This window comes from Oryzias melastigma, linkage group LG6, assembly GCF_002922805.2.
Source record: "Oryzias melastigma strain HK-1 linkage group LG6, ASM292280v2, whole genome shotgun sequence".
Taxonomy (NCBI): domain Eukaryota; kingdom Metazoa; phylum Chordata; class Actinopteri; order Beloniformes; family Adrianichthyidae; genus Oryzias; species Oryzias melastigma.
The window spans coordinates 621,544-632,430 of NC_050517.1; the positions used below are offsets into that span (position 1 = coordinate 621,544).

General features: G+C 38.5%; 1 protein-coding gene across 1 annotated transcript; it reads right to left on the bottom strand.

Moving 5' to 3' along the window:
* Window positions 1-212: 212 nt before the first annotated feature.
* Window positions 213-4,624, bottom strand: ska1 (spindle and kinetochore associated complex subunit 1). The gene is made up of 7 exons (XM_024280789.2): window positions 4,411-4,624; window positions 4,209-4,303; window positions 3,294-3,409; window positions 3,116-3,210; window positions 1,663-1,791; window positions 1,420-1,589; window positions 213-610 (listed from the first exon to the last, which is right to left on the bottom strand). Exons 2-7 carry the CDS (start codon window positions 4,288-4,290, stop codon window positions 462-464), a joined length of 741 nt encoding a protein of 246 aa, XP_024136557.1. The 5' UTR covers window positions 4,291-4,303; window positions 4,411-4,624; the 3' UTR covers window positions 213-461.
* Window positions 4,625-10,887: the final 6,263 nt, after the last annotated feature.

The window sequence follows — 10,887 nt, forward strand, 5'->3', positions numbered from 1 at the left end:
TGGTGACCTCTGCTGGCAGTGACAACACTCAGCAGATGCAAGTTCACGACTGGATGTCTACTTGTTAGCATCACATGTGCAGATGAAGGTAAAGACAGTAGACACAACAGAAAGCGACACAAGGGTTTTGATTTTGGCTAAAAACTATATTATCATATTTAAAGGGAATGATTTTCCAATAGAAAAATGATTAGTTGGAGTGGACTCTAAGCTTCATGAGGGAAAATGTTTGTTTATTGAAAACAATGAAAAGCTACACTTTAGTGTAAATATGTACAGAACAAGCTTAGACTAAACCCAAACAAATAACGGAACAAAATACATAAAATAAAAATGCAGAGCACTGATGAACAGTCTATGAAAGACCTAACTCTTTACATTACAAGTGCACTCTGAAATACCAACAAGCACAACACAGTCTTTCACCTTTAACCTTCCAGAAGCCAAGAAGCAAGCTCGCCTCACAGAAACAGGTACCGGGTCAGGCCGCCACCCCGGAGCTCGCGTAGGCGCTGGCAGTGCCGCAGCATGTTCAGGATCCCCTGGAAGCGTTTGTCCACCTTCATCTGGGTAAACTCTCGAATGTCCTCCTCCACCACAAAGAACTGACCTGTAACACACAAACAGCAGTTGCAGTCTGCTCTGACGGCACAAAATGAGAATAAAAACCCTCAGATTGGATCTGGGCGCCGCAGGGTCCTGGCCTCGTGGGGACAAGGGATCTGGATTGAGGTTTGGATGCTAGCATTTCTAACTGGGTCCAACTTTTTTAACACGATTCCCAAAGTCAAAGCAGCCCTTCAGGTAACATGTTCCTTCAAGTGTATTCAGAAGTCTGTTGGTCCAGACCGAGTTCTGAACCTTGTGTTTTGATGACTAAAGATCTCGTCAGTCATTGGCCAGGAATTATGAGGGCGGGGCAAAGCAACTAGAGAGGAAATAATGGAAGTCCTGCGCTTTGGAGTCCTTGATGGGATAGTTCACTTATTCAAACTTTATATTTTGCTGATTAATTCTTACTGCTGTTTTGGTGCGGTGGAGGCAATCTACGAGACGGTTACTAAGGAGACGGCGACTAAGAGGGTACTTGATCAGTGTTTATGACATACAGATTGTCAGCCCTCATACATTTTCAGACGATGCTTCCTCTACTGTAGATAAGAACTAATTCCAAACTGTAATTACATGGTTTGCCAGTAGATGGCACTCAAACAATCTGCAGCAGGTGGCGTCCAGCGAAGAAGACAGGTTTATAAATAAAGCTTACAAAGATTTTGATCTAATTTAACATGGAACCCTTTTTCCTATCTCAGTTATGGAAGCGTGCGGCCCTCTAGTAGTGATGAAGAAACGTTGTGCCCCTCCCATCATTAAAGTAGCATATCCATGCTCGCACCGTCCTAACAGAACACAGCGTACCTTTGGTCTCTTTGGTCTCCTGTTCCTTGAAGCGCTGGTGAAGCTTGCGAGCGTGGTTGCTCAGACCTTTCACAGACTGGTGGAAGATCTTGTATTTAGCGGTTGCAGCGGCGTTCATGCTGCTCACCGCAGCATTCAGCTGCTCGTAGGACACGCGGCCTTTCATGTACCTGAGGAGCACAGCATGGGTTACAGCGGCGGGGACGTCTGGACGCCTCAGGAGCTTCGGCGGATGAGACTCACTGAGGGATGCCCTCAAACTCCAGGGTTGTGATGAAGCCCATCTCCTTGATGAAACTCCTGCTGGTCTTTTTGAGGTTCTGCGCAGGGGCCGGCTGACTGTCCACACTGTCCTTGCCTGCCTCATTTGCACTGAGAGAGAGCACAGACCAGACAGGAGCTTGGAGGCCTTCACTGCAGCACAAACTGAAGGAACATTTCCTGCAAATTCTGATTAAATGCATCAGAAAAGGCTGTGTGTGCGACAAACTTCCTATTTGTAAAGCTGCAGTGATGAGCTGAAAAAGCGCACAAGAACTCATGAGGAGGCTTTGTGTTCGCCGTCAAAAACAGCATCCTGCTCTCATCTGCTTCTTTTATGAAGGAGCAGGAAGCAGGAGCAGAAGTGAAGCCACTTTCTCTTCTCATCCTGAAAAATCACCTTTAACATTCCATTAAATGACAATCCTTTCATATCTGAATCCTACAGGGATTCTCTCCAGTTTCTGTCGGTTTAACATGTTTTTACGTTGGTGTGAGTTTGGCGTGAAGTTTTTCCCAACGGCATCCTTTTTCTGAGTGTTCTTTCAACAAGCAATGAGGTCGTTTTGTTGTTTTCTGAAGTCTATGGAGAGAAAATAGACTCACATCGATATGTGCGTACGTAATTCCTGATTTGTGCGTAATTTAGGAGTTGTGTGTGCGTAATTCTTGAAATGTATACATTTTGGACATCAGTACAAAAATTAGAAAATAAAAAAAAAATACAATTTACACATGCACAGATTAAAATCACAACAGCTTGAAAACAATTACACACACAAATCTTTAACAATTATCCACAAATTGCATGTTCCACAGACACAAAACTTCAGTTAAGCACGAATCTGACATTAGACTCATTTCACGTCTCAAAGATTCATCCGTAAGTGATTTAAATTATTCTAGAATGCTCTGTCAGAGTGTTCTTTATATTTTTTATATTATTACTAATATTTTAGCAATATGGTAACATTTTTGGCTAATTTGCTATCTACTAGGGCTTTTAGGCTAATTTAGAGTTTAGCTTTTATTTTAGCAACATGCTAACATTTTTGCCTGGTTTAATTTACTGAGAAATTGTATGCTAATCTGGAGTTAAGATAGTAATTAAGCAACAAGCTTACCTTTTTTGCTCATTTGGCCTCTATTAAAGTTAAAGGCAAAAATGTTTTTTAAAAAATTTTTAAAAATTATAGTTCCTTTGAATATTTTTGCTTTTGTTTGTGACAAAAAAACTAGACGTAACTCGTATTTATTAAAAAAAAAAAAAACTAAAAGAAGTTCATGAATGTAAATCCAAATTTCTTAAAGGCTAAAGTAAGTCAATGCGGCTCCTTCTAGGTTTTGATCAGTAGAAAATGAGCCCAAATGGCTCTTTAACTGTTAAAAGTTGCCGACCCCTGGTCTAAGTGGGGACAGAAGCATTTGTTCTCACTTGACACCAGTCTTCTTCTTGGGAATGTGAGGTGGCACGTTGTTCTTCATGTGCTGCATGTCCTGCAGAGCCTGCTGGTAGACGTCCTGCATCTCCTGAAACCCAGATATATGCTTCACAGGTCAGACACATCCCATCCTCACAGAAGCTCCTCCGACCTTTCCAACGTCGACGGCACCTTCAGGTTCTTCAGCTGCTGCTTCTGCTCATCAACACATCGTTCCAACTCCTCCAGGAGCCCTTCCAGTCCACACAGTTCTTGTCCAAATTTCTTCATCTTGATTTGAGGCAATTCTAAACACAGAGAAGAAGACTGGTTTGTTTCTTATTTTTCTTTATTTAATATTTCAAAGATACAGTACAAAAAATAGTATTAAAAAAAATACAGGGCAAACTTAAAATGGAATTCTAAATAAAAGTCATGGTTATTCACTCATGGTTTTGAAATTCTTAACTGTTGAAAACAAGAATATGAATAACATACATTTTTAACATATAGATAAAGAGTAACCAGATCAAGAATTCGCAGTTATAAATAAATAAATAAATAAATAAATCAAAGAGAACAAAAAAAATAATAAATATAAAATGTTTGAGTTAAATTAAGTAACTACTCCTAAGGATTTACATTTGAGCTTTTGCATCCTTCGAAGCAGAAATTAATCTTAAGTATTGCTGCAGTTCCAGTTTTAGTAAGAAAAAATCATATTTTTATAAGTAAATTTACTTTTGTGACTATGACATTTAGCCATGAATAAAACCATATTTATAAAACAGTAAGCATCATGATCTTTGTGTTCAAACTTATGAAAACCAAATAATACATTTTTATTAAAAGTTAAAATTCAGTAAAAATAGATTATGTGATAAATCTGTGGATGTCTTCCCAGGATTTGTAAGTAAATTCTCAGGATCAAAATAAATGAAAGGATGTTTCAGATTGCTTCTGGCAGAAAGAACAATTGGTGTTTAATTAAACTTTAAATTGAGATAAGTCGTGTTTGGCCGGAATAGAATCTTAGTTTAAATGAGATTTATTTACGACAGCTTTGCTTTGCAGAACATGATAAAGAGAAAGTGACGTCACTCTTACCTACAACCGACAGATCCAGCATCTGCTGCAAGCTCCATAGTTTTTCTTGAAAGTGTCGACTGATGTCTTCAAGGTCGGACATTCCTGAGCAGGACCTGAAGGGGTTTATCTGGAAGTCAATCTCTGAAACTAACTTTTATGATACTTCCATAAAGACCAGTTAAAACACTCGTTTCCATATTCTGTTGTTTATCCCTCTCACCTATCGTTAACGTGACAAAAGCAGTACCAGCCCGTTTCCGGTCCACCCAGGCAAGTCCGGTATGTGCATTCGAACTCGACAACTAGAACCGGTTCAGAAGCAGGTCCAAATCAACGCGGACACTAGAGTCGGTTCGGTTCGGCTCCGCTTCACACCAACAGGCCGTCGAATTTCGCGCTGTGTTCAAAATTATCTTACGTCAAGCGCGTGCGCATGCGCCGCAAACACGGTGCGTTCACAGCTGCTTGGAAAACCAAACGCCTATAAAAATACTTTTTTTCTTCTTCTTCTTCTTCTTGCAGCACATTTATTTGAATTACTATTTTAGGCAAATATTAGCATTTTCTTTTGAACTGAATGTTTATGTGGTGGGAGACAACTTTCATATCTGACATGATATTAAAGTTTCAAGTAGTAAAATATTAAAAATTACGACAGACTGTGAAGTAACCATAGCGCCAATATCCCACGATTCTCTTCCTCCTGTTTTTTTTTTTTAAGAACTTTATTGATCATCATACAAATGTACAAATCACGACTAAAAGCATTCCGTAAACAATCAACACCTAATGTCATATTTCAAAAAAGAAAATCAATTGCAGTATACAGAAAGGTAACATGGACATGGTGAGCAGAATGAAATAATTACAAGTAAAAAATAACTATGACGGTCAAGAAACGAATACATGGCGCACTGGTGAAGGTCTTCTCCTGTGAACACGAAGCTCATTGGTTCGAGCTGCGGCGCCACATACTTTACTTTTTTTTATTTATTTTTTTCTTGCAAAACTGTTAATTGCTTTTCTTGTCAGAGCCGGCACAAAGAAGACAGCAAAACGAGCCCTCAGGAAAAGCAATGTAAGAGGAGGAAAACTGGTTCAAAGCAGAAGTTTGTCTGTTAATTTACATACAATTGCTTGGGAACACCCCCCGAAACTGGTATTGTTCTGTGTTGCCTTAACGTGGGTTGCTGTCCAGTGAACTCTTAATAATAATCGGTTCTTAGGTGCTACCCAATAACATCTTACATAACAATAGTGCCCTCTACTGGCTGGCTATGGTATTACAACACACCGCATCACTCTTTCCCAAAACAGGTTTATTATTATACTTTGAACAGTTAATTAAACATAAATGTAGCCTACCTTCTAAAATATATGAACATGCATGTAGAATCATAGCACGGCACATTCAAATTCCAAATAACTTTACATGAAACAATGCACAGTTTAGTGCAGTACTTTGAATATAAACACACCAAATAAACTGTGTCACAATAAATAAGCTTTTTTTTTTACATTTTAGAATATTATAAACAAAACACAATGACAATACAAACATAAAATGTTATATTAGCTACTCTCTGTATCTGGCAGGACGTCTAACTGCCCAACCACTGCATGCATAGTAAAAGATGGCTGCTGCTCCACCAAACATTCAGAAGCTTCTCCCTGCATCCCAGTCTATGTACATCAATCAACTGCAGCAATCTATCAATGCTAACCAATCACTGTCCCAAATCCCTCTGTGGTTTGGTGAACTCCCCGTTGAAGCCAGCTCCATCGCCACAGACAGCGAGGTCAGTAGTTCACTTTGGGCTTATCCCTTTTGGGGGTCGCCACAGCGTAACAGTGTAACAGCACCCACTGTTCGCAGCAGTGATTTGGCAGAGTTTTTACACCAGATGCCCTTCCTGACACAACAATCTGGGTGGGGATCAGTGGTCAACCCCGGAAATCGAACCCAGGGCTCCTGCATGTCAGCCCTTCACTTAGCCCACTGAGCCACCCAGCCGCTTCTGCCATACACAGCAACATCATACAAATATGTGGCAACTGAGAATGGAAACTTAAATGAGTTACTGTAAGCAGATCTTTCTTGAAAGCTTCTTAGACTGGGTTTGCAGGGAAACCATGCAGAATCTTGTGCTCTGAGCCTCATGTTTCAGTACGAGGAGTCTGCAGGGAAAGACAGTGAGAGGCGGAGTAAAGGCAGGCCCAGAGAAAGACAGACATCACAGAGACATGCGGAGCATCTCCTCTGAGGCCAACATAACTTATATCAGGTTTTTACAAAACAAAATATGAAACTTGAGTATCTGGTATAAAATCTGCTCTATGATTTGTGAACAGTGAATTATTTAGTAGTCTGAAAGCCCTTCTAACTACGGTAAGGCCGAGGGGGATTGTGAGTCATGTTAATGTAATACTGCTGAACCCTGGTGACAGCGCCGCGGCACAAAGGGTCAATTTTTATGGCACACGTGCTCTTGGCCTCGGGGAAGGCATGAAGGTCCTCTGCTGAGGCGTCAATGTCACGCAAAGACACAGAGCAGGCTGGAGGCGGCACGGAAAACCCTGAGTGACTCTGTGGGATCCGCTGGTGAGGAGGGGTGGACGGGAAAGCCGTGATGAAGATGCAGATGACAGGAAGGCAGAGTGAACATGCTCAGATCTTCTTCCAGCGTATAAGGATCTCCAGAAAACATTAACACTGCTAAAGAGAATTTGCACAGAAGGAACAAAAAAGTAGTGGTACTTCTGAGACCTAAATCATTCCTGCTGTTGATTATTAAAATCAGGTCAAATATTCACATCCGATTAGTAAGAAAAACACTGTCTTTAAGAAAAACAGTAGGGCCGGGAATCGATTAAAAAAATAACTAATTAATCGCAAACCTGGAATAAATTAATTGCGATTAATCGCAATATTTTTTTTTTAGTCTCAGTATTTGCTGACCACTTCTTATCTGCGAATAATCACAATATGAAATCACAGATGAAACTCTACATTTATTTTTAATTAGTGTTGTCAATCGATTACAAAAAAATCTGTATAAATGGCACTTTTGTGTTGGGATTAATCACATTTAATCTCAATGTTTTACAGGGTAAAATTGATTTGTACAATATGGCAACATACCATGGATCAACTAATTTGCTTTTTGTGAAAAAAACACAAAAATGCAAGAATAAAGTACTAAAAACCGATTGAATATTTTTTTTGTAAATGGTATAAGTGGGAAAATACCCGGCAAAATGTTTTAACACACGCCGTGGAAGCCTGAAGAGCGAGTTAAAGTGAACGACTGTTTCTATGATTAATTTGCATTAATACATATTCATTCTTTATGATTAATCGCGTGCGTTAATGCATTAATTTTCACAGACCTAAAAAACTGTTTTCAATCCTTATCAATAAGAACAGGAAAACACTTCATAAATATGCCTCATGTTTAGAAGGAGCTGCAAATAATCCGGTTTTTAGAACAGCTACCATTTCAGCTACTGACAATCATAAAAAGAATGTTACGGTTTACCATCCCAAACGACATTTTGAATGCAGACAGGCGGTGATACTGAATCCAGACGTGGGGAAACATCAGCAGGCAGATATCCATCTCATTCATATATAATTCACCAGCAGAAGGACTTTTTTTCCATCAGATAAAGTCAGAGGATTGTATGTCCACTCGACTAGATCAAGTCAAAGTTTTACAAATATTTCAAGAAAATGATGGGAAGGAAAAAGTAAACATTTGGTCTGTCATGTCCTCCATTATTCAGTGGTTTTTAGACACCACATTGAAAAATAGACTAAAAAAACGAACTAAAAGGTGAACAAATATTCACTTTTGTCATCAAATTATAGAATCACAAAAATTCCTAAACAGTTGAGCTCATTTTAGCCCAGATCATGGAAACAATGCAAAATAATCTCATTCTGATCATCGTTTTACCTCCTTTAAAAGCGTTCCCAGTCGTCTTTATGAAGTTGATCTATTTCCTCTAAAACCCAGATTGACCTTCATTTATACGACAGAGTATTAGGACCAGTGTAATAAACAGAAAACAATTTAAAATACAAATTTAAAGTCAAAAATCTATGAGAAAGAAGTCATAACTGTTAAATTACAAGAATAAAGTTTTATTTTATTCTTTAAAAGTCAAGGGGTAACTTTATGACTTTTTGTCACATAAAGTTTTAAAGTTGTAAATTTATTACTTTAAATGACCTAAATTTATGACTTAAAACACATAAATTTATAAGAAAAAAGACACAAATGAACAAGAAATGCAGTTATAAATTAAGAAGAAAAAACACTAGAGTCGTCTGTCCAAAGATAAAAAACATGGAACATTTTGTGAAGATTCACTCCCAGATAGATTTCAAAAACAGGAAATTCTGAACTTTTTAGCGACTCAACATCAAAATATCATTAGCATAGGATTATTGAAAAGAACCTGCTGAAACCTGGACCTCTTCAGAGAGGAGATCTTGTCTTTCATTGAGGAAGAAAGGATTAGAAGTGGACTATGTTGATCGCTTCATCAACTGCAGAGATCCTGCAAGCTACCCATGAATAAATACAACATTAATAAACTAAAAATCAAGGAAAGAAGATTCCAAACTAATTTGTTATATTATCAATAAACATTCAGTTCATCTGTTTAAATCCAGAACAATTTGACCAAATTGAGCAGTACAAGAAATCTGTCTGCTGCCGGACCTGGTGTTCACTTTCTTTCTTTATTAAGTGCATCCGAGGGTAAATGTTAATGTAAAGTTCATTTTAGCTGTCACACTCGGTGTGTTGACCCATTCCCAGGGGGAGTGTCGAGCTGCAGACACAGCCGCACTCAAACTGTTTGGTGAATTGAACCCAAATCCTACCCATGACCGTAACCGTAACCCTTCTCCAGTCGCTGTTATTGTGGTCTGTTCATCACTTCTCCACAGCCTGAAGTCTGGTCATCAGAGTCCAGTCCAGCTGAAATATCGGACTCCAGTTCTAGCCTTTTCGATTCTTCTGGAGCAGTAACAGAGAAGCCCCACAGGAACCTCTTAACAGCATTTGGAAGAAGTCACCTACAGCAAGAGGTCACTGAATGTCGATACAGTCGAAGAACCAGAAAAATGGAGCCTCTGGTGTTTCAGGACGTACGCAACTCTGGCAAATCCCTGAGATGCTTCTGGTCAGAGAGAGGCTGCAGCTGCTGATATAGACGGAGAGAAGACAACAAGATCTCTCATGATGGGAGGACAGCAACGAGTCAAGCAACACGTGCTGATGTTGAAGCTCCAGCTACAGTCAGGCTAAAAACCTCATAATCAAAGTTAAAACATTACGGAGATCATTTTTTTTCTTTTTGTCGTAGGCAGGGGTCATTTTTGAGAGAGCTACTGCATGGTTCATAGAAGGGCTACTATTTTGAAAAAACAAATTTGCGTAGTTATAGTTATTTATACATTATTAATAATGAATAATGAAACTCCTCTATGTAAAGACTCTGATTTCTCACCATAATTATCAACAATGGCAACAAGCTAGGAAACATATCAATAATCAGCACTTAATTAATCTCAGTTATTGTTACATTTTCACATTAACACCAGAGCTCCATCAGTGTTTATGTGCTTTGATTTATTGTAACTTTTCAACCGTTGACATGATCAACGTCGTTCCAGTAGATTTTGAAGGAGAAAAGCGGCTCGAGTTACAGTATGTTAAAGACTTTGTGTTTATGCATCACTGGTGACGCCTCAGGTGTTAAATGGTTAATGAGTATGGAGAGAAAATAGACTCACTCAGTTTGTGTGAGCGTAATTCTTGATTTGTGCATAACTTTCGATTTGTGTGTGTAATTCTGGATTTGTAACTCACATAGCCTAATATGTTTTGTGCAAAACTAAAAAAATTACAAGATAAAAAAAAAAGTACAAAATACAATTTACACATGCACAAATTAAAACTGCAACAGCTTGAAACTAATTACACACAAAAATCTTAAAAAATACGCAAAAATCACCTCTTACTCACACACAACACTTATATGGAAAACATTCTTATTTTCAAAGGGATAAGTGTTTTAAAAACGCTTATTTAGACTTTTTTATATTAACTATCGGGAATATCTTTTTAACAAAGTGGGAAAATATCAAGTTTTACCGGATATTATTAATCATCGAAGTTTAAAACGGCTGATGAGAAAACTATGATGAACGAGCATTCTAGTAGTCTGTAAACGCATCACTCAGTGATGAATCAGTGAGACGTGAAAAGAGTCTCACCATAGGTTTGTGCGTAACTGATGTGTTGTGTGTGCATAAGAGGTGATTTGTGTGTATTTTTTAAAGATTTTTTTGCGTAATAAGTTTCCAGCTGTTGTAATTTTAATTTGTGCATGTCTAAATTGTATTTTTTTAATTTTGTAATTGTTTTACTTTTGCAAAAAATGTATTATATGAGTTACAAATTAAGAATTACGCACACACAAATCAGAGTGAGTCTATTTTCTCTCCATAAATGAGCCTTTCATTCTGGAGTTATCCAATCATTTGTTATCACGTTCTTTGGTTAGATCACCACAGAATTCTCACAGCCTCAGTCAGAGACATTCAGCCGCAGAGCCGTGAACTCTTATCTCTTACATGCAAGGATTGGTTTATCCCCCGGGGGTCGCTCTGACCCTGTGA